Raw genomic sequence first — 27,477 nt, 5'->3', positions numbered from 1 at the left:
CTCCCCTGGTTAAAACCCCTCGGTGGCTCCACTGCCTTTAGACTCCAAGCACAGCCAGAGTCTACACCCTACCCTCCTTAGCAGGGCCCATTCTCCAGTTGCTTTATCCCCACTTATTTTTTCAACAATCTAAAAATTCTGCTCCCATAAAGATGTGAGTGCAGCATCGATAACACAAGCGAAAGGCAGCCACGCGTTCAACACAAACGACTGGATGAATGACGTGGTAGAATACTACACCGCCATTAAAAATCATGCATGTGATGCAACGTGAAGCATAAAACAGGACAATACAGAACTGCTTCAACAGTATGCTCTCAACTATGTGAAGAGAAAAATCATAAGCAAGAATAGAAAGAAATAGGCCCGAATGTTAGTTATGGTTGCCTCCATAGTGGTCTTTTCCCCCCTGGCTTCATAACCTTTTTCTAGACTTTTAAGGAGCTTTTTTTTTTTTTTCCGGCTATGCCGCGTGAGGTCCTAATCATTGGACTGCCAGGGAATCCCCTATAGGGAGCTTTAATATACGGATATTCTGATAATAAAACAAGCAAGTAAAAATACCCCAAAGGGAGAATAAAAACAAATGATGCTCTAAGTTTCGGACTAAGGAAATAAAAGTGAGATGATCACGTTTTCCCAAATTTTCCCATCTTCCCTTTTCATACATTGGCGCAATTTGTTGTATAGTACTTAGTATGGTTTCCTTCGACCCCATCTCAGATTATACACACAAGGCTGAGTGTCCCGGGCAAGGTCACAGGATGGATGAGTAAGTGCACCAGCCCAGGACGAGAATCCATTGTTTTTTTTTGGCTCCTGTGCTGCTGTAACATGTTTGCCCAAACTTGGTGGCTTGAAGAACGCCCACCATCTCCCAGTTCTGTAGGTTAAAGTCCAACACCTCTCTTATTGGGTGACGCATTCTTGCTGGAGACTGGAGGAGGATCTGTTTCCAGGCCCACTCAGGTTGGCAGAATTCAGGTCCATGTCGTTGTAAAACCGCGGTCCCCGTTTCCTTGCTGGCTGTCATCCAGGGGTTTCCTCAGTTTCCACATTCCCTGGCTCATGACCCCTTCACCTTCAAAGCCAGCAATGGCAGGTCGAATCCCTTCACTTCAAATCTCGCTGACCTCCCCTTCGGCCTCATCTCTCCTGCTTTGAAGGGCTCAAGTTGGGCCCACCTGGGATGGGCCCAGGATAATCCCCCTATGGTCAGGTCAGTTGATTAGTAAATTTAATTTAAATCTGAAAAATCCTTCACGGCAGTACCCGGATTAGTGCTTGATTAAATAACCAGGTGTCTCAGTCCGCTCAAGCTGCTGTAATAAAATACCGCAGGCTGTATGGCTTAAGTAACATTCTCGTGATTCTGGAAGCTGGGAAGTCCAGGATCAAGGTGCCAGCAGGTCCAGTGTCTGGTGAGAGCGGCGGCCTTCCTGGGGTATCGTCACACAGTGCGCCAGACTCTTCCTCTTCTGATGTGGTTTTTTTTGTTTGTTTGTGGTGCGTGGGCCTCTCACCGCCGTGGCCTCTCCCGCTGCGGAGCACAGGCTCCGGACGCGCAGGCCCGGCGGCCATGGCTCACGGGCCCAGCCGCTCCGCGGCATGTGGGATCCTCCCAGACCGGGGCACGAACCCGCGTCCCCTGCATCGGCAGGCGGACTCTCAACCACTGCGCCACCAGGGAAGCCCAGACTCTTCCTCTTCTGAGAACACTAACTTCATCACGCAGCCCCACCCTCAGGACCTCACCTAAACCTCATCACCTCCCAAGGGCCCCACCTCCAAATACTATCGCACTGGGGGTTAGGGCTTCAACATGAATTTTAGGGGGACACAGTCAGTCAGTCCACAGCACCACAGGACAGGGATATGAGGGGCTGGAGGGGCATCTTTAGAATTCTGTCTACCACACAGGTCTTCTGATGTTTCATCCATGTTGTCACTGCTTCTGCATGACTCTGAAAGGCATCATATGTTCTGTCATTCATCTATCTTCCTTTTTTGCTGGAAGTTAGCTACTCATAAAAATGTATAAGGAGTAGTGACCACTGGTTTTTCTCACCTGTATCTTCTATTAAATGACACAGTTTCACTAAGCAAAATGAGTTCCCCCAAAATTCACAAACTTGGTAACATATTAATAAAATGACGTGCAGACTGTGTCTACCTAAGTTTTCATCCCGTAAATGTATATAACTCTATGGAGAATCTAAAATAAAATGAGGACACTGAGACAGCCTATCAGAAGCGCTAGGTAAAGGTACAAGTTTCTAGCACCATGGCCTCTAGGATCTTTAAAAAGCATCTTAATTCTATAACAAAGACCGCCATCAAACTCACAAATCGCAAAACCGAGCAAAGAAATACTTACGTTTAATCACATGGCTGGTAAAAAAAAATTCTCATTATTTTTCAGCAGGGTACGATATTCCAATGGCTTAGGAACGTTAAACAAGGCTGTTAACGTGACATAAAAAACTAAAGCCGGTAAAAAGCTTAGAGTCAAAAAGTTTAACTTTATTACAATTGTTTTTAAAGTCAGCTATGATCTTGACAAATATCACGGGTAAGTCTATATAGCAAGTCTCTAATTTCTGAGATACAAAAGACAATAAATATAGATTCAAACTTCAGCCTAAAAACAAAAGTCTAAATCTAATTACCTGTAGTGTAGTATGGTTTCAATATTTTGAATACATGATGCTACAAGAACTCATAACATAAAGTTATTGCTCACTGACAACCAACAAACAGTTCTTCACAGACGACACGCAAGTGTGCGGCACCTTCGAGCCTCCATGTGAGTCCCCCACGGGCCTGCTGGTGCTGGGGGACAATCTGAGATGGCACCATGATGGCACTGCTCCTTCTGGTGGGAGGGCAGGGACAGGGGCAGGCAATGAAAAACGCCCATTTAAGCAGGCCCTGAAGCTGATCTCCCAGGAGCCCAATAAGCGGTCCCGTTTCTTGCAGAGAACAGGACGGTCACCGTGTATCTTTCGGAGTGTGACACGGAGTACCTGTATCCAGCGCAGAGTGGTCAGCTTCCTGCCAAGCTCCGTTCATTCCATCGTGCTGAGTATCCTCCACCAACAGTGACTCTGCTCCAAGCCTTCATTTGCTTCCAGAGCCCGATCTTCATTGCTTTCAAGTTAGTTTGTCATTAAAATAAGTCTTACAAAATTTTTGCCACAAACAATCATATTATTCCTTCTTATTGGTAACAGATTAATTCTTCATTAACTAAAAGTGTGCAAAGTTTCAAGCCAAGCTCCTTTGTCTTGGTTTAATTCTTGGGTATAGCTGTAAAAAAGAATTTCAAAAATATTTACATACTGCACAGATGTGGGAGTATAACACATTTTCAAGAAATATGGGGGGTAGGGACAGGTGCTGATGTCACAGGAAAGAAATTAAATCAAAGAACTCTCTGCCATGTGAAACACCCAGAGCTGCCCAAAGATTCATATTTACCAACTCTTGTACAAAGGACATTCAAAGGTCACAGGGGTTCCCTCAACAGGGACAACGCCATGGTGCAGTGATATAAAATCCAGGATGCGGGCTTCCCTGGCGGCGCAGTGGTTGACAGTCCGCCTGCCGGTGCAGGGGACACGGGTTCGTGCCCCGGCCCGGGAAGATCCCATATGCCACGGAGCGGCTGGGCCCGTGAGCTGTGGCCGCTGAGCCTGCGCGTCCGGAGCCTGTGCTCCGCAACGGGAGAGGCCACAACAGTGAGAGGCCCGCGTACCGCAAAAAAAAAAAAAATCCAGGATGCTCTGAGCATTAACTCCATCTACACAGCCTACTGAACTGTAAATCAAGTCCAACAAGGACCACAAAGGACTAGAGGTGATTTGCAATATGCTATAAGCTCCAATGCTGGGAGCTTCCATTCCAAGGGAAAAGATAAAAGGTTAGAAAGTCTCTATTTTAACTTTATTTCACAATGGACGTCACACAGACTTGAGGCTATCAGGGACCAAATGCCACAGACTAAAAGTCTACAGATTTGAGGAAGGATAAGTGGAGTTTTTTGTTTTAGGATTTGGTGGTTTTGTGTTTTCCATAACAAGAGCTGGCAAGGAGGGTGTTCAGGAAGCCAAGAGCAAGTCAAACTAGTCATTCAACTGGCAAACAGAACAAAACCCTCCTCCCCCTCCCCTAGACAAAGGGAAGAAAGGGTTTACTGAAACGAAGTCAAGCCAGACTTCCAGCCCAAACTGCAAAGTTAACTGAGGGATCAATGTTGTATCAAGGATTGTTTTTCTCTGTGAGGAAAGGTATTTTAGCCAATATAATTTTCTACACTTGTATGTGAGCCTGACTAAAACATTTATGCAATTTCCTTTTTTAAAAAAAAACCTCAAAAGGAACCCAAAGAAGTTGTGTAGAGGCCACTTCTACCCAGGAAAGATCTCCAAAGAACCGAGAATATTTAAATGTCCGATTAAAATGAAAATCTGCAGTCCAGCCCGCTGATTACAGAACCTCTGAAAGCCACCCAGGAGGCAGAGCTTGGTCTCTGACCAGCTGCTTCCACACTTGGGAACAAATCATTCTCCCCATGTTTCATTGACCACTGGACCTCTTTGTCAGAAAATTAAAGTTAAGACTCAAATAAGCAACTACTTCTAAGAGGTAGAGCTTTTCCCAGATAAGAAACTACAAAAAGCAGAAGTGCGTGCCTGTTTGCTCTTGGTGTTCATTAAAGAAGGAAAGAGGCTGCACGCAAGAGATTATGCTTCTCTGGCGCTAAAGACTTTGTAGAAGCAAACAGGAGGGCTCGAAAGAGAACTACCTTTACATTTCTGCTTTCGTCTGGTAATTGGAAAGATTTTTTTTAACGGGCTCCATGGCTTAATTGTTTTTTTCAGTTTCACTACTCTTTATCGTTTATAGTATGACCACACGAATGAATAGTGTCCAAACCCCAAATGCTTATCTAATAGTAAATTTTGCTAGCAGGAAGACAGCAGTCAGGATATATGATGTCATTTACACTGCGTATCAAACCACAACGGAGAAGAGTCAGGAGGAGGAGATACAGGCCAGAATCCAAGCCCCAGGTCCCAACACCGGGGTCATTTTAACGAGCTCCACAGAGAGTAATGTCCGGACAGTGGGATGATTCCAGACAGAGCCCTGGTTCAGGGCCTCAGAGTGGGACAGAAGCTCTCTGTGGACACAGACCATGTCTGTCTGACAGCTGATGAAAATACAGTGAAAATACCTCCCATTTTTTGTATATTAGACTCTGTCCAACTATACTAGCCTTTCCCTGAAAATACTCCCCCCACCAAGAATGTCTGCCCACTTACAGCAGTCCCTTCAGACTAATATAGACATGTTATTGGATTACATGTGCTGATATGATTTGATTATTTTCTTGGTTTTTATGAACCTTAAAATCCAAAGGTAGAGAAAGAACAAAGAATCTGGTCTCTGGTGCCCTGTTCAAGTTCCCTAGCAGATTCGGAAATCCTGACTTAAACAAATCCAGGGACTTCCCTGGTGACGCAGTGGTTAAGAATCCGCCTGCCAATGCAGGGGACACGGGTTCGAGCCCTGGTCTGGGAAGATCCCACATGCCGCAGAGCAACTAGGCCCGTGCGCCACAACTACTGAGCCTGCGCTCTAGAGCCCGCGAGCCACAGCTACTGGGCCCACGCACCACAACTACTGAAGTTCACGTGCCTAGAGCCCGTGCTCCACAACAAGAGAAGCCACTGCAATGAGAAGCCCATGTACCGCAACAAAGAGTAGCCCCCGCTCGCCCCAACTAGAGAAAAGCCCGCGCATAGCAACGAAGACCCAGTGCAGCCAAAAGTAAACAAATAAATAACATAAAATAGATACAACATTAAAGAAATAAAAATTGTTTAAAAAAAAACCATCCTTCACTTACTCCCAGCAAATTGCGTGGAACGTATCCCTCCTTGTCATTCAGGCGGGCCCACCACCATTCAATCTCATCTTCGTCTTCCCTGCGGATGATTGTCATGCAGTCTCCTTCTTTCATGGGTAGCTCGTCGTCATTCTGAGGTTCATAGTCCCAAAGGGCATAAATGACCCCTTTATTCATTATGCCCATCTTCTCCTGAACTCCTGAAATCACGTGAGGTACAGAACAGAATATATGTAACTCAGAGGATACCACGCTCAGAACCTGTCACTCTATAAAACCAAACGAGAAGAAATGGGGACCTGCTGGAATGGCAGAACTACTATATTAAACATTCAATAAATAAACCTCCCGGGGCCAGGGGGAGCAGAGGAAGGCCAGCCGTGTAGAGGGAACATATAAAAGACAAGTTAACGTATGCTATCATCTCTAAACCAGCTCTAAAAACTAACCAACACCTTATAAGCAGCTCTCAAAACTTCTCTTACTCAGAATACAAAACGATTACAAACCCAGGAATAAAAAAAGAACTGTTCCAGTCTAGGATATTAAAGAAGTTAATGAAACATCTGTCCAATTTTAGCCTATTCACTAAGTGTATTGACCAAGGAACTCTGGAATCATTTTTGTTCTTTACCTAAAACTTAAAGCAGACAGAGAAAAATGACCAGAGTGTTGTGCCTATTAAAGTGGTCTCTATCAATTTCCAAATGTGGAAAGATAAAAGAAAAAAAATTATAAAACGTTAGAATATAGAAATATGGCCAGGTATATTAGACAGGATATAAAAGTCCACATACAGTCAACTCTAAAATGATGAGAATCAGAATTCTAAAAGATACTGAAATCCACAAACTGGGGAAGGAAAAAAAAATCCCCAAATGTCCACTTCTTACCAGAGTTAATAACAGATTTGCAAATGAACTACGACCTTAGGTTTTACCTTTCTCCATTTATACCTTCCTATCCTATAAGGCGACACTAATGAGCAGTCACAATCATCAACGGGCAGGCAACATGGGGAAAGGGGAGGAAGAATTAGACAACGATGTCCTGGGCAAGTCAGAGGTCATTATCATTGTCACCTTTTTAGAAAAGCCAGGAAAATACCTGCTTGCCTGTGAACAGCTGGGTTTTTCAACTTATGCGAACCTAAATTATTATGAACTTATTTTTCCTGTGTCAATTAATATGACATAGCACACACTACCTCTCACTCTGGGCAAAACAAGAAATTAAATCGTTCTTTTCCAAAAGAAGGCTCTACCTATCTAAATGGTCAGGTTTCTACTCATGGGGACAAGTAAATTTCCAACTTTCAAGTTATACTTGATAGAACTGTAACTCCACCAAATTTTAAAGCACGCCAGACGCGTCATCTGGTTGGGATCAGAATGGTGCACTCAACATAACAACTTGAGTCTCATTTCCAGGAAACCATTAGGCATGGAAGACAATTTCTCATTACTTTGCTATTTACCAAACTAAGAGTTATGAATCAACAATTTTCAAACGTTTCTGAGGGTCCTAAAAACATGCTCCATCTCACTGGCAGTTTGGGAAATGCAAACTAAAGGCAAGGTGAGACAGGCTTCCAAATCCACCAAAGGTCAAAGAGAACACAGAGCAAAAGGTACTCTCTGCTTGACGTATATTCCTGTGACCTGGCTATTCTACTTCTAGAGAGACACCAGAAGATGAGGACAAAAATGGTGGCCGAAGCCATGTTTATAATTGAATGCACGAATGGATAAATAAATAAAGGAAATAACCCAACATCTGCCAAAAGTAGAATGGAAAGATAAATAGTAGAGTCCCAAAATGGAACAGTAGCGCAGTGAAAAGAAACAACAGCTACATGCAGCAACACTGCATCTCAAAAACTATGGGGAATGAAAAAAGCAAGCCACAGAATCATCAGTATGGTTTATTTTATATGAAGGTCAAAAACGGGCAGAACTAAACAACATCAGTTGTAGGATTCATTCAGAGGTGATATACCTATTTTTATAAATTCAAGGGGGGCAGTCACCACAGATGTGAGAGGAGCTACATCAGGGCAGGGCCCCTGCTGACGGCAGACAGAGCTCATGTTCTGTTTCCCAAGCTGGATACCTGGATGTTTCACTGTGTTAATCTAGGATCACCATTACTTAAACTGCACATCTATGTCAGAAATGCTCTCGGTATCCACGATATAGTTCATAAATTTAAAAAATCTCTGATCAAATGTCCCTAAATGTTTTTTAAAAAATCATATCCCATACTTACATATAGCTTGATCGCCAATACGTTTAACGTAACAAAATACATATTAATATAACATACTGATTTCAAAACGTGTCCATAGGTCAAAATTATTCTTGGATGTAGAGTTGAGAACATAAACAGAGAGTGATCATAAATATCAACGATAAAAACTAAGAGCTGAGAGATGAAGAAGAGAACCTGCGGTCTGTGGTTCTCCCTCTGACCCCTCTCCCTTCTCTCCGAGAGCCTGAAAACAGACCTAGTGAGACTCGGAAAACAGTCAGACAGAGAAGACGTTTCACCTCAGGCATCTTTCCATGCCTGATGCTTGAGTGGTCTGGGGTCCTGGGACGTACCTCCTCATTTGTCTCTGTCTTTTCCCCTTCTCCATTTCTCTCAAGCCAGACTAAAAAGAAACATTAACCTCAACTTCTAAGACTTGTAAATAAAAAAAATGTTCCTTGTAAATAACTGTGCCAATCAACATATATCCATCTAAAACTTCAAGTCCTTTTTTCTCTAGGGACAGAGCTGATGGGATGCATCAGAATTATAAACTCAAAAACAAGAGAACAAAAGAGTCAAAAACATCAGTTCCAAAGTATGGTGTTGCCCTTCTTTTCTTCTGCGACAAGTTTGATTTAGCAGGAAAACTTGGATCTGTGGATTCTTATTCCAACCCTGCATTTCTCTTGATCATCTTGCGGGGGGGTTCTGTTTACTTATTTGCACAGATACAGCATCACTCGCTAAGTACGGAAGTCTTACTAGAGGATCTTTCGATGGTCGAAAGCTATTAACCCTGCTAGGTCCAAGGCTGCATCACCGTCTTTTGTCTTTGAAGATGTCCCTGACAACAGCCGCTTCTAGGCACACACAAAAGCTGCTTTCATGTTTGTGATCGAGGCTGCCCTATCTTCAATGCCCAGGACTATGTACAACACAAAATGCTTTCCCAAATAATAAAAACCCTTTGGAACGATCCCCTAGAGGTAAAGGATAAATGAATGCGGTAATCAGTGCACATAAATCCAATTGTTCCGTACCGTAAAGAAACTGCGAGCACTGGGTGTAGCCTTCCTCCGTTTCCTCACATTTATCAGCAGCCGTCTGCATGTCACTGTAGGTCATGGCAAACACAGCGGCTCCAGACTCCACCAAAAACTTACACACCTGGACGCTGTTACAGGACGCAGCGCAATGCAGCGGGGTCCTGCGGACAAGGGCACAGCAAGGACTGGGGGTGCCTTCCTACACGGGACGACACCTGCCGCAACACGGCATCCGCAGGGAGAGCTCTCCAGCCTGTCACCCACCAGGCCCTTTCTCCTGAAAACCGTTCTCACAGATTTTTTAAAATGAGTTAAACATAGATGCTTGAGCCCATCCGAGAATTCCAGCCACAAAGAAAAATGTCGGGACGGCACTGGGGCCAGGGCAGCACCGCGGGTGAGAGGGATCAAGGACAGGAGTGAAAGGACATGCAATTTGTATACTGATCTAAAGCAGAATAGAATATATTTAGTTCCATGTTCTGGAGCATCCAGCCTGATTATTTCCGCCAGGATGGAGGACATAACATCTTTAAATAATAGGCCTCCCCTCAAAACACGTGTCTGGGCTTCCCTGGTGGTGCAGTGGCTGGGACTCCGCCTGCCGATGCAGGGGACACGGGTTCGTGCCCCGGTCCGGGAGGATCCCACATGCAGCGGAGCGGCTGGGCCTGTGGGCCATGGCCTCTGGGCCTGCGAGTCTGGAGCCTGTGCTCCGCGGTGGGAGGGGCCACGGCGGTGAGAAGCCCGCGTACCGCAAAAAAAAAAAACAAAAAAAAAACACGTGACTGTAAACGTCCCTTTATCGCCACCAATTTTGAAGGAATTAAGTTGCACATAAAGAACTACCTTTACCCAACATTTTTTAAATCCTAATTCAATTTTAATTGGAAAAAAAATTGCCAATTCAATTCAGACCAGAAAAGTGACTGGAAAATACACATTTCAATCTATATTAGCAACTGGTTAGCAGGAACTTAGGAATACCATGAAAAAGAATCTTCTCCACCATCTCAAATGTTTCATAATGTATTATAAATGACTCCAGATTCATGGTAAAGGTGGAAGAGCCGGGACCAATGCCCAAACTCAGAAGATGGGCTGGAGGATGTTAATCAAGCCCTGAAGTACATGAGATTTCTTTACCGTTTTCTTCCCTCCCCTTTTCATGTTATTGTTCCACTTGGGTCTTTCACAAAAGAAATTTATTTCTCACCCCCCACATCCCAAACACTACCACTAATAATTTGGTGAATATTACTACAGACTTTTTAACTGCGTGGCTTTTTTTTAGTAGTAAAAAATTATACATAATCTAAACTCCCAATATTAGGAAACAAAGACATTGTGACACATTAAGAATTTGTTCTGCTTATGTTGTGAAGGTAAACTAAAAAAGTAGGCATAAAAAGGGCAAATACTGTTTGTTATTACTTATATGTAGAACCTGAAAAATAAAACAAATGAACAAAGAGAACAAAACATGCAGACGCACAGATGCAGAGAACAAATCAGCAGCTACCAGTGGGGAAAGCCAAGCGAGGAAGAGATCAAGATGGGGATCGGGGACTAAGAGGTACAAACTATTATGTATAAAATAAATAAGCGACAAGGATATTTTGTACAGCACAGGGAATGTAGCCGATATTTTAATAACTTTAAATGGAGTATAACCTATAAAAATTTTGACCCTGTGTTATACACCCGAAACTAGTATAATATTGTAACTCACCTATACCTCAACTTAAAAAAAAAACCTATTGAGAGCTAAACTAAAAAAAATATATAGGCATAAAAAATTATACATATAGGGCTTCCCTGGTGGCGCAGTGGTTAAGAGTCTGCCTGCCGATGCGCGGGACATGGGTTGGTGCCCCGGTCCGGGAAGATCCCACACGCCACGGAGCGGCTGGGCCTGTGAGCCATGGCCGCTGACCCTGCGCGTCCGGAGCCTGTGCTCCGCAACGGGAGAGGCCACAATAGTGAGAGGTCCACATACCACAAGAAATAAATAAATAAATAAATAAAAATAAAAATTATACATATATACACATACATAAATGAGCTTGAAGGAAACATATGAAAATATTGATGGTGTTTACTTCTAGATTGTAGGATACAAATGGCTTGTTTTCCTCTTATTTCTCTATTTTGTACATTTTCCACAATGGGCTCACATTACTTTTATAAATACAATTATTTTAAAGTGCAACCAAAAATGCTTCTCCAAGAATTATTTATAACAAAGAATTGGAAAGCAATCTAAACGTCTAGCAAGAAGGAGACAGCCACAATGAATGAGCCACAGCCACGTGGTAAGAGATGAGGCTTTTTCAAACCTATGCATATGGGTGTCTGCAACTTATATGTGTATACATGTAAATTTGATATTACAATTATTTCCACATTGAGAGAAATATAGGCTATAAAATTTAAATACTTGTGTAAATATAATGTGATTATAACTTTTTTTTTTCATATAGAAAGAAGTAAATCTTTCCTAGGAATCGTTATTAATCATTAAATCATAATTTAATTAATAATCATAATCATTAAGTCATCATCCTAGGAATAATAATATTCGTCATTTACAATAATATCTCCTGGGTTTTAGCCACACACCAGTTCCACAAGATGCTCCATGAAAAATGGATTCCACGGTCAAAACTATTGGGAGAAGTTTACAAATTATAATCCCCTCTTAGACACACAGTAGTTTCAGGGAGGTGGGGGGACCCTGCTTAAATCAGCATTTCTCATATTCACTGAAGCATGCCAATGAACTGTGTGCCACTTTGGGACATTTCTTATTTTTATTATTTAACTACTAAACTTCGGAAACTCCATCTGGGAAATTCCCTGGTGGTCCAGTGGTTAGGACTCTAAACTCTCACTGCCAAGGGCCTGAGTTCAATCTCTGGTCGGGGAACTATGATCCCATAAGCCATGCAGTGTGGCTAAAAAAAATTTTTTTATCTAGAAAAATAAAACTCCATCTGCTTCCAGAACGGGAGTGAGATGACTATTACATGAAGACATATTAATTCCTTAAAAATGTCTCCCACGTCTCTCCTTCTAGATTACAAGCAGCACTGAGGACACGCACTGACATACTTCTTCCCTTCTAACAGCGTCTACAACACTGCTCCTTCGTTGCCTACGCAGCAGATACAATTGAAGTCTGAGTGGAGTTTAAAAGAAAACCTTACCATCCATCACTGTCAGCAGCATTGACATTTACACCAAACTGTACCAGGAATTTAACAATTTCTGTGTGTCCTGCACACACGGCGTTGTGAAGAGCTGTGATACCTTCATCGTTAGGAAGGCTCGGGTCATCAACCTGTAACATCAATAAGAACAAGGGTGATCATCACTCAAATTTTTTGTCACCTTAACTGTCAACTATTAACTGGCTCTAGGATTAAGAGAATTGAAAGAGACTCTTGTAGTCTTTTTTTTTTTTTTAAAACATAATTAAAACCTTCAGGAGCCAAGAAAACTATACCAAGTACAGTTCTAGAAATACGACATTAAGTAGGCACTCCCTATAAAAACGGTTTTAAAAGCTGAAGAAGTCCCAGAAACTATATATCCTTATAGTCACTTTTGTTTATTTATCCTCCAACTTCCCACCACAGATAAGCATCTTAGGAGAAGTCACGTTTGCCATGGAAGGGAAGAAAGGTCAACTAAAAATATTTTAAATAGCAGGTTTCTGAAAAATAGGGACCACATCTGTAATTTAACACTGCAAGGTACAAATCCATACTTGAGCAACTTTTAAAGGAGGGTCATGATGTCCCTAAGGAAAGTACCCCCAGTGAATAACTGAACTTCCGCACTATTTATTGAAAGCGCTACAGCCACACCTTTAAAACAGAGAAGCTGGTTTTGGAGCATGCTCAAGAGTTCCTCTCAACAACCCCACCTCCCAAAAGAGGAAACAATGCAAAAGCACATTTTCTAGAGAAGGAAAAACAAACAAAACCCAAAGTTAGCAGAAGAAAAGAAATCATAAAGATCAGAGCAGAAATAAATGAACTAGAGACGAAGAAAACAAGAGAAAAGATCAATGAAACTAAAAGCTGGCTCTTTGGAAAGATAAAATTGATACACCTTTAGCCAGACTCATCAAGAAAAAAAGGGAGAGGGCCCAAATCAACAAAATTAGAAATGAAAAAGGAGAAGTTACAACCGACACCACAGATATACAAAGGACCATAAGAGACTACTACAGGCAACTACATGCCAATAAAATGACCGTCCACACTAGAAGAAATGGACCAATTCTTAGAAAGGTACAATCTTCCAAGACTGAACCAGGAAGAAATAGAAAATATGAACGGACCAATTACAAGTACTGAAATAGAATAACTTAATGTCAGAGCACAAGGAAACCTGTTTAAATCTTACCTCATATATAATTCTCTGTACGAGGTCAAATTCTCCCTCCAAAGAGGAATCTAGAAGTAAAGCAAGGGGGTTGAATTTCACCCTCATTCCATGGGCAATCCGTTCTGAACCAGTTTTACGCAAGTTTGTCCTTTTGCCCTGCAAAAGAAATGCACGGAAGGTTAAGGATCCTGGTCTAAGCAAGAGACCAAAAAACAACAAAAAGGGAGGAATAATATCTCAGCTGAGATAGTAAAAGGAACTTTGAAAATACATACATACGTATACATACACATATATATACGTATATATATATATATATATATATATATATATATTTAGCGCTTAATGAATAAACCCACGTAACTAAGTGGGAAGAACCTAACTCTTTAAAGCCTAGTGAAAACTACATTTGGGTAACACGCGCTAAGAGTATAATCTGCAGTAGGAAGCAGGCTGGTTCTCTGTCAAGGATCAAAATTAGCCAAGACTGGTCCTTAATTACCTAATACAGTAGCGCTAACCCCACATTAATAAACTGGGCAAGAACACAAACTGAGAATTGCGAGAGCTGACATTTATTGAATGATTATTCATTTATTCCTCTTGAAAACCCTATTATCCCATTTTACAGATAAGGAAGTTGAGGCACACAGCCGGTAAACATCAGAGCTGGAATTCAAATCCAAGGAATCTGGCTTCTTCAAAGCCCCTCCTTTTAACCATATCCAACATAATGCCTCCTGGGGGAAGGGGAGTGGAGCATATTATGAAAGTAAAAAATAAAGATTATTAGTCTGTCTTAGACATACCAGGGAGGAATCCTACAAGTCTTAAAATGCTATCACTATTTTATATTTAGAAATTTAACTGTACTCCAAGACACATGGGTAAATTAACCATCTTTTCTACATTTTAATACGTCAGGCTTAAAAAACTAAGGCAAACATTAACACTAGATCTAACATCCTATAAGACAGGCTCCTTGAACACAGCCAACAGAGTGGAAACATTTCCTAGGGTATGATATGCTGCACATACTTCTCTTTATTTTATTTCAGGTGTGGAAAACAATTGAGTTTTGAAAAACGTTAAGTAGCAATGAATATATTTCATAAATGTACAATGGCTAAAATGTTTCTGTCTCTTGAAAAAAGAAAACAAGAGTAAATATTACATGGCTGAGATAATACAACTCACAAACAGTACAATCATACCCACTTTCAAACAACAGCACGAGATAGTGGCTTCTATTTCACTTGAACCAAGAAGGAAAAAGTTTATAGATCACCTTCCCAGGAAGAGAATAACAGAATCTCACAAGTTTAACTCAAAGAGAACCACACCTCAGGACGGAGCAGCACAGAATTGTTAAAAAAGTGTTAACCTCTATTTTAAAACTTTTTTCACTAGAATTCAATGTTTACCATATAGAATTTTTTTTTTTTTTTTTTGGTGGTACGCGGGCCTCTCACTGCTGTGGCCTCTCCCGCTGCGGAGCACAGGCTCCGGACGCGCAGGCTCAGCGGCCATGGCTCACGGGCCTAGCCGCTCCACGGCATGTGGGATCTTCCCAGACCGGGGCACGAACCCGTGTCCCCTGCATCGGCAGGCGGACTCTCAACCACTGCGCACCAGGGAAGCCCTACCATATAGAATTTTTAAACAAATGTCGACTGTAAACTAGTAGTTGAGGCAACTTTGGATAATCATTATCTTTGACTTCTACCACATCTAAAAGATGTAATAAGGGATCAAACATATAAAGCACTTTAAAAAAAACCCTTATAATATGCTATGGTGCTTTTGCCCAGGTTTTAAAAATTCATAGTTTGGCATCCTACTGAAACAAAATGACTTCAAACTAAAGGCTGAAAAAACCAACTTTGAAGACATTTTGGGATTCTGATCTTCTCTCACCTACTTCAAAGTGACAAAATAAACTTCCAAAGAAAAGCTTAACATTTGGAAGGAGTGCAGAAGACACGCCCAAGTCAAAACATACAAAGCTTTAGAATAACTTAGTGTCATCCAAAACCTATGGGATGCGGCAAAAACAGTTCTAAGAGGAAAGTTTACAGTGATACAAACTTACCTCAGGAAACAAGAAAAACCTCAACCTAACCTTATATCTAAAGCAACTAGAGAAGGAAAAACAAACAAAACCCAAAGTTAGCAGAAGAAAAGAAATCATAAAGATCAGAGCAGAAATAAATGAACTAGAGACGAAGAAAACAAGAGAAAAGATCAATGAAACTAAAAGCTGGCTCTTTGGAAAGATAAAATTGATACACCTTTAGCCAGACTCATCAAGAAAAAAAGGGAGAGGGCCCAAATCAACAAAATTAGAAATGAAAAAGGAGAAGTTACAACCGACACCACAGATATACAAAGGACCATAAGAGACTACTACAGGCAACTACATGCCAATAAAATGACCGTCCACACTAGAAGAAATGGACCAATTCTTAGAAAGGCACAATCTTCCAAGACTGAACCAGGAAGAAATAGAAAATATGAACGGACCAATTACAAGTACTGAAATAGAATAACTTAATGTCAGAGCACAAGGAAACCTGAGGGATCGCCATGATACCCAGAGACTTCAAACCAGGCTGAAGCAGAGGAAGAGGCTAGAGGGTCCACCCCACTCTCTGCTCCGTTACCTCCCCCAGCCCCCATTTCATCCAGAACCCTTCCAATTTTATCAGCATTGGAAGTTTGAGGTTCCACCTAAATATGACATTGAAAATAAATTTCACTGCTAGAAAAAGAAAAGTCTGAAAGAGTGATATCACCAATGAGAGAAGTTAAACCATCTGCCCGATTTCACAGAGCTAAACTAGTGATCGCAAGTTCCAAATCCAGGTCTTTTCATTCCGAGTGTTGCCTTCCATAATATGTGACACCAGCTAGAGAAGAAACAGCAAACATGGTGTTTATAGGTATAAGAGCAAAACTTTGTTTCCTTCATGAAGAAAGGGGTTCTTCCCCCCAAATTAAAATGTTTGTGATGCTGAATATATTGCGTTTTGATAACATTTATAAGATCCACTCTGTGCCAAGGGAACTGTAAAATAAAGGGCAAGCTGTAGAACACATTTGCTACAACAGGCAGTTTAAACACAGACCATCTTTGGTGAATGGCCGGCTGTAAGTACTCACTGATGTTTCACTGAGTAGGGACAACGAGCCACCTAGAAAGCTGTGACGAGACAAAAGGTTTCTGCAGTGACCACAAGACACCACAGTACTTACAGGAGGCAGAGAAACCTGCCCAGTGATCTCAGGCGGACGCAGGCTCACAGGGTCTTCTCCTGGGCCTTCTGGCTCCCCAGATGGGTACGGCGGGGGTGGGTAGGGGGGGTACTCTTCGAGGTACACTTCAAGCAGAGGGGGAGCCTCTGGGTTTGGCTCTTCCACGTTGTTCTGGAAACTTGGACTGCTGTCTGGGACTCCTTCAGGCTCATACTCAAGGCCCGGAGAAGGAGCAGGCAGGTCACTGCTCTCTGTACTGGCGCTCCCTGCTTCCCCCGGGGATACCGGTTCAGGGGCCAGAGGGAGCGCCTCCTTCTCTGGCTCCACGTGCAAATATGGATTCTGGGTCTCCATCGGGCTTTCCGGGCTGGCAATCCCAGAAGCGGACTTGGATGCGTGTGCCGGGACGGAGATGGTCTCCATGGCGGCGATGGTGGTCCTCTGATACAGAAGTTTCTGAATATTCGGCCCATTAGGACCCTCTGGCTCTGTAATAGAGCTGCGTTTCTTTAGTGGCCGTGGTGCGTTCGACAGTTTCTTTCGCAGGGCTTCTAGGTCAGCGTCGCTCTGGTTTCGGTAAGGATTCGATAAGAAAGGCAGTAATTTGGTTGGGCTCAGGGGCCTAGGAATTCTTTCGTTTTCATGGGTCTCCTGAACTGAAGAAATGGGCTCTGTTTCAGGTTCCGGGCTGCCAGGTTTGCCCTGGGTATTAGAATAAATGTTCTCTGGGAGCTGCTGTGGGTTCTGGGCAGTAGCAATCACAGGCTTGCCATAAACTAATTGGAAACGGAAAAAAAGCCCTGATTAGTATTAATTAAACAAAACTAGCAAATAACAGACATAGCTAGCAATAATTAAAGCCTCTTTTAATTTCAGTTATTACATAATACCCTTCAATACAACTAATTTTTAAAAATAACAAATGACAAAGCAGGGTTTCCATCGTTGCATAATAAACTTATTACAGAATCAAAACCCTCACTGATTGTAAAGAGGTACCATTATTTTATGTACCAATGTGAAAGAAAATGTTGTCAATTATAATTGTAAGAAATCACAGACCATAGTATCCAAATTTAAAATGTCAAAATGTAAAAAAAAAAAATTTTTAATTAAAATAAAATGTCAAAATGTGAAAAGAATTTAGAATCAGTGAAAACTGGTGATCCTTTCACGTGTCCAGATTAAAACTAAACATGCACTATTCACAATTTTCAAAAGGAAATCAATGTGACAAATCATTTGGCTTACAAAATTATTAATAACCACTTCTATTTACCAAAACTATTCTCCGTAAACATTCTGATTACATCATCATTATCTAATTCCCGAATTATTATATTAGCAGTTTTCACCAGACTCATGAAAAAGAGTAAGATGTAGCATATATACTAATTCTCTGCTGTGTAATTAATTTCATGACATTCTGGGCCACAATTACGTGCTTATTTCATAACTAGAAAGCCATTTTCATTCCATTAAAACACAGTGAATTTTATTCCAGTCACATAAACTAATGACTCTTAGAAAGAACCCAACAAGTTACCAAATTATGTATGTTGAACACAAAGTAATCTTTTCGTGTTTTATATTTAACTAGTAACTGTGTCCTCATTAGAACAACTTAAAATATAGTAGAGAACGTTAAAAAAAAAATGCATATACAGAGGCAGTTGTCTAAACCTCTAGGCACCAAGAACACCTGGTCAGACCTAGAGTGAAGACACATCCCTCTGTGCAGCGATCCCCCGCAGGCACTTTTCCCCACTCACCGAGGAGCTCGTCCGTGAGCGGGAAACAAACGCACACAGGAAATTCAACACAGAAGGCTATGTCATCGCTATAGGTTTTATGCATCAATTTTCATATTTATTTCATTTTATTCACCTACCATCTTCAGCTACTACAGTAGCTGACATTTAGCACAAACTCTTTTAAACTCCCCATGAAGAACAGAAGCCATAATGAAACAAATCTCTTAGGACAAAAGCATCAGTCAAAAGAGGTACACGTCACTGTGCTGTTTACTGATCGATGGCATCTCTGGTGTAGGATGGAAACACATCCACGCAGGTGAAGATGAGACCAAGAATCTTACCGCTCGGAAAGTGGGGCCCTCGGGAATGGGACTTGGTCAACGCGCTCTGCACGGCCTGCTGGAAGTTTTTGCCGGGAGCCTGGTGCTGGGTATACATGGAGTATATGGAGCTGGCAGCCACGGTCTGGGGTTTCCTGAAGGGCGGAAGGAGGGTGTCCTTGGAAGGCTGAGGCGTGAAGGGCCGGACGGCAGCAGCAGGGGGACTTTCTTGCTTAGAACCTGGAGGAAGGGTCTGGTCCGCTTGGCCAACTGAAGGCATGCTGGCAGCCAGCAGGACCCTCTGCTGCTGCCCTGCTGGTTTGGGTTTGTTTCCCATGGATGCGACAGCCGCTGACAACTGCTGAGGGTTTCCATCTGGCTTAATGTCTGAGGGCGACTGATTAGTTTGTCCAAAATAAGGCAAATTAATCTGTTTTGGTTTTGATGGAACAGGAGGTGGTACCTTAGCTACATTCTTATTTGCAGCCTGTGAACACACACAACAGCCGATTAAAATACTGCGTAACTGGGTACACAGGATGTTCCAGACACCCTAAACTTCACAAATGTTAAATACAGACTGAAAAGACTAGCTCTACATTTAAAAATCATTAAAAACTCTGAAATCTCTGAACTAAATCACACGTAAAAGGCACTTCAGTAATGCAATACAAATCCTGCCCCGTACGATTTCCTCCGCATTGCCCCTTCCTATTTGGGCAACTATAAGTAGCCACTTGAAAACTTTTAACTGCCATCTTACATATTCACGGGTGGCACCAATAACTGAAAACCATTCTCGTTCATCGGAACTTCACGCAATCTGGGCCACGTGGTTAAAAAAATCTCCTAACTTGGAGCATGCAGCCATAGACTGCTTATCAAAGGTTGGGATCCTAACAGTTATGGAAGATTCATCATCAGATTGCTTGACGTAACCTAAGCTCCAAATTTTGAAGAAACAAGGTAACCGAGCAGCACAAATACAGTGTTCTTCAATGCACTAGTGTTTTTCTAGAGAATCGTACAAAATATGACCCGGAAGCAAGCATGTTAGGCATGTGCCAGTACGATGTGAGACCACAAATATACTCAAGCAACAGAATTTAAAATAACAGAATGCTATTGTATTTTCTAATCTTCCAGATAGATTGTTTTTCTCTCCCTTACATAATACTTTCTCTCTTCTAAAAAAAAAAAAAAATGTATATAGAATTACCATTAAATCTTAAAACTGGGATACTCTCAAGTACCTGAGCATCCCGCAAGATATCTTCACTGCTCTGGTTCTTCCTGAGGGTACCAAAGGCGGGTGGGGCAGCAGACTGGTCCACGGTGTCAAACATTGAAAAGGGACGCACTTTCTTCTCCTTCTCCCTCAGCGGAACCTCCCCATCATCAGCTGAAGAAGACAGGGGAAGAAAAGAATCACGCTAATAACCAAACTGCTTGTAATAAAATTTCTTATTCACACATGTTTCTCTCTCCTCAAACGTATACCCACTAAATGCTCTTCTATTCTTAAATTAAGTTGATTAAAGGATAACCCAACACTACAATGCTAGTACCTTAATTCCCTGGCTAAATGAAGCTGTTCTGGAAATAAACACAGTCCCTGGTCTTGACACACTAGAAAATAAGCTATCTAAAAAAGGATACACAGAACCTTTAGATGCCCAAAACAGAATATTCAGGAACAGCACAAGTAAACCTCACCTTGGTCTGGAGCATTTCCAGAGCTTTTGGACACAGAAGCAGAGGCTTGTTGGCTCGAGAAAAGATCTGCATTCGGAGGAGTCCAATCAGGGCCAAGCAGATGGATTTTAGAGCCTAGAACACAGAAAAGCAACTGCAATAACCTGGCATTCTAAGGAGATGTTTAATGGTTCACTTTGCTGCTAAGAAGTTAAATCTCTAAAAATGGGTTTAAATCTCAGACTCACAAAAACCCCAGTAAACTTACTTAGAAAACATCAGATTTTATACCTGTAATTTAAGAGTGCCCCTGCTGACTCAAATAAATTAATCACCATCAACAGAAAGTCCGTTTGAAGCAGCAAGGACGCATTACTCCTCACCAGGTAAGAAAACATCACCATCCCACCCAGAAAATGACTTCCAATCTAGCAGACCAAGGGCTCTCTGGTGTGTCTTACACAACCACCACAAGTGATATGCACACACGACAAAAGCAAAAGCACGGACTTTCAGCCCGTGACTCTGACCACAGTCTTGGGTAAATCAGAGTATTCAGGTTTTTTCTACACTGGTATTTAAGTTTCAAAGCCATAGCTTTTATTTTTCCTTAAAAAAACAAAACTAACTCTTTCTACAATAAAACCCAGACCATGCAGCACTACTGCTTCACAGTGGCAATTAATCCAAAATAATAAATAATTTTAAAGTTAGCTACTATTTACACGTGATAGTGGTGACGGAAAAGAGACGATTCTATTTTTTTTTCTCCAGGGGTGAGTTTAGTAAGTTCATTAAAGGATGTTTTTTGCCCTGCTTTTCCTCCAACTCTCCCTTCATTTTTTCCTCCTATTATAAAAGTCTGGCTTGCACCTGCCCCCCGCCCCCGGCCAAGTATCTGAGGACTACACACAGAACGCAAAGACCACTAACACAACGAGCCTCTGTTACTTTCACTTTTATCTCCCAATATGTTTACCTTTATTCTAAAAATTATCATCTAGCAAATTCTCACACAGAAACATATACGAATAGCAAACACCATTCGTCAACAGAATGGACCTACTGTCTCGCATTCTGTGGAGACGACACCACTAACATATCTGGAGTTTTTATACCACGAGGAAAGTTCTCAAGTTATTACATCAGATCAAAATTTCCTTATTAACGAGAAGGAATTCAAAACCATTTCCAGGTTTTTAAAAACTTAATGTTTTATTTCATTTCCTGAACAGAACCCTACAGTACTTAGGGTTAAGAAAATTATCATTTCTTAACCCCAAAGAACACAAGGAGATTCTTAGAATTGCCACATGAACAAGGGATAGGAAGACATCTTTTTAAACTCAAACTTGGAGGAAAAAAAAAAAATCTAAATTAAAAAAAAAAAAAAAAGACTTGCTGTGAAGCACGAATAAAAGAAAGGTATACAAAAACAAACAAACAAACAAATAACTCAAACTTGGGGGAAAATCATAGTGAGCACGGGAGCAACTAAGCCCTGGAAGGACTTGCAAATGCCTGGTTTTACCTTTCACTTGTGAAGCGGCCCCAGATCTCATGTTGGGCAGTGTCTGGACTTTCATGGACCCCTCGGAAGCCTGCGTAGCCCCAGGCCCATCGGGCAGGGCTGGCTTCACCAGAAGTTCAGGCCTCGAGGGAATCCGGGGCATAGTTGACGACTGGATATAGGGACCGACCGCAGCCACTCGACTCGGCCCCGACGCCCCCGGCTGGGGCAGGTGTCCATCAGACGAAACCTTAGGAGAAAGCACAGAGCCTTTAGTATTGCAAGTCAGGCTGGATCTGACTCAGAAAAGCCCGTGACGTGTTCATAATTTTGTTAAAAATCGGCACTTTCAGGATCTAGCCATCAAATCTACAAGAGATATCCCCAAACAAAAACACCCCATGGTGAACTCTCACCCACACTTTATTACAAGAATTAGAAACAAGAGCAGAGCTACGTAGGTGATAGTATTAAAAGTATAAGAACAGTGGATTCTCTTTCAAGAAGTCACAGGTCTCGTCCCTTTCCGGAGGACGCACCGAGCCATGATTCTGAAGATGCTGCTGCAAGTACTGACCTCGCTGGGATGGTCATCGTCCCCTCCTCCCGCCCCCTGCCAACAGCACACTTACTGGAAGGTTCTCTTTCTGCTGCAGGGCCGCCTTCTTCTTCCACAGCCGGTCCCTGAGCTCATTAACACGCTTGTCCATGACCGCCACTTCTGAATTGCGCTTATTCAAGCACTCCCTCTGTTGTTGCAGCTTGGCATTCTGCTCCTGGTTCAGTTTGTTTCTTAACTGAACAAAATTAAGGGAATAAAAGGTAGCCAAGGAGTAGGAAGAAAATTTTCTCAAAACAGATAATCACATGGTTCGCTATTATACAATTTCTAAAAATGTAAGGTCCCCCCACACTTCTCATCTCACGGTTTAAAATTACGTGTTGGACCACCAGCTGTGGTCATAAGGAATACCTCAGATTTCCTGTCTGAGGTACTATAAAGTTTATTCTGGATTCTGCGGGGTTTAGGTCTTCCTCCCCGCCTCCCCGCTTTAAGGAAAAGAGGCCGAAATCCAGGACTTCCTGCCGCTTATGTGGACAATGCTGTCGTCCTAGAGAGGATGTGCCACTGAATGTCACAGGCGGCCACAGTTTACCTGCAGCTCCTTGTACAGCCGATCAAGCTCAGCCACCGCGGACTGGTTGTCATGGTGACCATCAATCCTGCCATTCTTGAGCATCTCTAGCTGTCTTGTAAGTTCCTCTACTTTTGACACAGCCAGAACGAGCTCCCTCTGCTTTTGCTGGAACAAACTATTCATCTGTTCAATTTCCTCCACTAAAGTAAGAACGAGAAAAGCAACAGTAGTTGAAGAGAAAAATGAGAATGGACTGCTTTCCGGGCAACCAGGATGTACCATAAACTTTCTCATAAAAAGTAGAGAAAATTTTCAGGAATGTCCTAGAATCAACCTATTCCTTTATAAGCACCTCTAAATCAAACAGACATCTCTAAATCAAATCACTAAAATTTTAATTAAAATGGTATTGTAATAGATGGAGCCACTATATGCATAAAAATCCTTACCTTCATCAAATTTTCAGTCAAAAATTAGAGAGAAGAAAGAGGACTTCAATGCAGGGGGCCTGGGTTCCATCCTTGGTCAGGGAACTAGATCCCACATGCATGCCTCAACTAAGAGTTCACATGCCACAACTAAGGAGCCCTGGAGTCGCAACTAAGGAGCCCACCTGCTGCAACTAAGACCTGGTGCAACCAAATAAGTAAATAACTAAATGGGGGGGGTGGAAACTACTACTACTACTACGTTTTCCAAAGGGAACCTGGAAACCTTGTCTAAAACATTCAACAGCTGAATTCAATTCAGGGGGAGGCAGCAGCATCAAAACTGCAGTGAATTATACTTTTCCAAAAAAACCCTTTGAAGTTGATCTACATACAGAGTCTCATCTTATTCTTCTTACTTACTGCAAATTCACATAAACTTCCTACACCAACGTGTTTTCTTATACCAATGCGTTTCCTTACACCCAAACAGTTTAACACTGTAGCATTTAGCACTGAGGTAAACCAAACGGGAGCAACTCACCAAGTTTCCCGTTGCTTAGCCTCTTCTGTTCCACGTGGCCTTTAAGTGCTCTCACTTTTTTCAGCTTAGCTTCCTGATTCTCAGCTATTTCTTTGAGCCTCTTAAGCTTTTCCTGTTCAGCAGCTTGTTGCTGCTGACGCTGATCTTGCTGTTTCAAAAACTTTAAGCGCTGCTCCTGAAGATATAAGCCATCATCAGACATGTCGTTTTAAACAGCAGAGCACTAACCCACAATTAATCTAACCACACCCTGAGGTGCCCAGGCTGAGGTACACCGGTGGCGTTGCTCTGGTCTCACCATCTGTCCTACACACTGCTATGAGAACCACCTGGGGAGTTTGTGAAAAACAGACTCTCCCGGGCCCAAGCCTAGAATCTACCTCTTAGGGGGTAAGATCCAGGAACCAGTATTTTTATCCAAGTGGTCCTTGTGCAGCAAGCAAGCAGTGATCCTTGAACTAGTTTTCATGAGCTGTGGCTATAATTTTAAGAAGGAGCTCATGTAGAGGGGGAGGCAGTAAAAGAAAGCTATTAAATGATACACTTCGAAGTCCAATTTGGATTCAAACCCAAGCTCTGCCATTTATTAGCTATGAGACTTTGGGCAAATTACATAATTTCACCAAATCCACAAGTCTGTCTCTTCACCTATAAAATGAGATGATCACTAGTCCTCCTAGGGCTACAGTGAGGATTAAATGCAACGTGAAATGTACATCTCTGTCAACAGTATTGTACATAGTACACACTCAATACACTTAGAAAAGAGCTAAAGAACTACTTAGTGCCTTTAGAAAACTGCAATAATGCAACTTACAATTTTCTTTCTATTATATTAAAAGTTTTAACTGAGTAATATAGCCACACAATTTATAATCAAGGGTAAACTTCACAGATTAATACGGCTAAAACATACAAATAACACAGAAATAGTTTCAAAATAAGACCCTGAGGGTAGAGAGTTATTCTGTTAACAATCAACCTTTTTCTTTGAATTCATGTGCTTGCAACTCAAGGAATGCTGCGTCAGCATCACATGGGACCTTGTTAGAAATGCAAAATGTCAGACTCCAACCCACACCTACTGAATCAAAATATGCATTTTTAACAAGATCCTTAGGTGATCTGTATTCGTATTAAAGTTTGAGAAGCAATGATACACATGATTTTGAAAAAGCTGGTGTCTGGCATCAGAAGTAGAAAGGATGCATCGGAACCCTAGGAAGTATTCCAGGGAAAGCCACCGCGCATGTTGAGAACCACCTTAAAGAATCCCTGGCCATCACTTCAAAGCCCTGCTGGGGACCTTGCTACTCAAACCCTCAAGTTGTTCACCCCAAGTGAACTTAAGGTCCCTCAAAGACTGGTCGGCGGCAGACACTGGGTATTTAGACCAGGGGCTGGCAGACCTGCAGGCGAAATCCAGCTTGCTATCCATGTTGTAAGTAAAGTCTTCTCGGCACACTGCCATACACATTCGCCTATGGCTGCTTTCCTGCTACAACTGCAGAGCTGAGACAGCACAGCTTGCAAAGCCTAAAATATCCCAGCCCTTTACAGACAAAGTCTGACAATATCTGGCTTAGACTAGAAGCCCATGGCTGGCAGAAGCAGCAGCAGGGAGACTGGTTTAGATAGAAATGGAGAGGCTTCCCGTGTTTTCTTTGTCCAAGGACAGGATGAGAATTAGGTGGTGGGTGAAGAATGTCCCCAGATAAAGGCAAGCAGCCTGTTACCAGTGCCAAGCAGCAGCTGGGGACAGGTTTACATGAGCAGTAAGCTCCTCTTGCTGTAGTAATGATTCAGGAGAAGGTTAGCCCAGAGTTGTGCCTACAAGCAAAGCTGAAAGGTTCTTTCCGCTGTTCCTGTTTTACTGATACTCGACATAGCGTGGTTAACTCTGATCAGAATGGTGGTCAGGAAGATCTGGAACAACTGGATGATTTAAGGTTTCTATAAAATGCTGCAGTGAAGAGAAGAAAGCAGGTACCTTTCGGGTTGATGGTATCAACACGTATCTATGAGGTAACTGGTTTACTAGTGAATGGAACGTAAACGGCTTTACACACACATTAACAGGAGTGGCCTGTTAGGTCTTTGAAAACACGATATTACCTTAGTGGCCAGCATTTGTTGCTGGGCCTCAATCTGTTGTTGCTGGCGAGATGCCATTTCCTGAAGTTCAGCAAGTGTCAGGTCCATCCTAGGACTATTAACCTACCAAAGAAAAATGCAAACAATCCAACTTAGTACAAAATGATCACAGAGATTCCTCCCTCAAAGGCCCATTTATAAGCATCATCTGAACCAATCATGACAAAATTATTTAGCCATTTTTCTTCCATAATATTAAAGAAACCATTAACTTTTATATTAATACCCCACACTGATTTATTAACATATAAAACATACTAACATACAGACCAACACTCTTCTAAGCTGTAAATTTAAATTAACTAGTTTCAATAGTCAGTAACACAGATGGAACAACTTGGAATTACCTCGTTCTATAGTTAATTTAAATTAGGAAGGCAGTGTTTGACCATATTAAACATGATACTGGGACACTGGCAGCAAACCTAGAATACAGTCATCAAAACACCCTTTAAAACTATGACACTAGAATTTTAAAAATTCAAGATACATTGGGTCACCAGGGACAAAGCAAGATGTTCACTCTCTAAACATCCGTTGGACATGGTCCTAAGAGGTTTAACCAGTGCCACAGAACAAAAAAGTAGAAATAAACTGTGCCCAGATTGAAAACAAAAACGTTTCTTGGATGGGGCTAATGGCAGACTGTGGGAGGGCTCACGCCAAGGAGTACTCCCCCGAACTTTTGTTGCCAGTGTCCTTGTCCCTGTGGTGAGCCACAGCCTCCCTCAGACTCTGCAGGAGTCCCTCCAACACTAGCAGAAAAAGAGGAAAAGTAGAAAAAGGAGATAATGAAGGAACAGCCATTATTCAGTCATTTTTCTGCAGCTTCACCTGAAAGGATAATTGCTTCTATGTGATTCATTACAAGATACCAACAGCATGAAATACATCTACATGTGGAACAACTCCTACAGAACACCTACTGAATGCTGGCAGACGACCTCAGACCTCCCCAAAGGCAAGAAAGTCCCCACGTACCTGGGTAGGGCAAAAGAAAATATAAACAGAGACAAAAGGATAGGGACGGGACCTGCACCAGTAGGAAGGAGCTGTGAAGGAGG

The 27,477-nt window shown here is 42.1% G+C and overlaps 1 protein-coding gene across 1 annotated transcript; it reads right to left on the bottom strand.

Annotated features, from left to right (window-relative positions):
- Positions 1-2,502: 2,502 nt before the first annotated feature.
- TP53BP2 (tumor protein p53 binding protein 2) lies at positions 2,503-26,470 on the bottom strand. The gene is made up of 14 exons (XM_024750491.1): positions 26,375-26,470; positions 24,260-24,434; positions 23,306-23,487; positions 22,781-22,945; positions 22,170-22,398; positions 20,660-20,773; positions 20,197-20,345; positions 18,965-19,430; positions 16,867-17,642; positions 13,630-13,767; positions 12,423-12,556; positions 9,208-9,374; positions 5,915-6,114; positions 2,503-3,309 (listed from the first exon to the last, which is right to left on the bottom strand). The coding sequence occupies exons 1-14, from the start codon at positions 26,459-26,461 to the stop codon at positions 3,268-3,270; spliced, it is 3,024 nt and encodes a 1,007-aa protein (XP_024606259.1). The 5' UTR covers positions 26,462-26,470; the 3' UTR covers positions 2,503-3,267.
- Between the last annotated feature and the right edge of the window lie 1,007 nt (positions 26,471-27,477).

The sequence above is a fragment of the Neophocaena asiaeorientalis genome, unplaced genomic scaffold, assembly GCF_003031525.2.
Source record: "Neophocaena asiaeorientalis asiaeorientalis breed wild unplaced genomic scaffold, Neophocaena_asiaeorientalis_V1.1 scaffold430, whole genome shotgun sequence".
NCBI classification, from domain to species: Eukaryota; Metazoa; Chordata; class Mammalia; order Artiodactyla; family Phocoenidae; genus Neophocaena; species Neophocaena asiaeorientalis.
This window is presented reverse-complemented; position numbering and strand designations above follow the sequence as displayed.

Coding starts and splice junctions, on each gene's coding strand:
- TP53BP2 (XM_024750491.1), bottom strand. CDS start 26,461: ATGGACCTGACACTTGCTGAACTTCAGGAAATGGCATCTCGCCAGCAA. Junction 22,946..23,305: donor GGCTGTACAAGGAGCTGCAG/GTAAACTGTGGC, acceptor AATTTTGTTCAG/TTAAGAAACAAACTGAACCA. Junction 6,115..9,207: donor GTGCTCGCAGTTTCTTTACG/GTACGGAACAAT, acceptor ACGTGATTTCAG/GAGTTCAGGAGAAGATGGGC.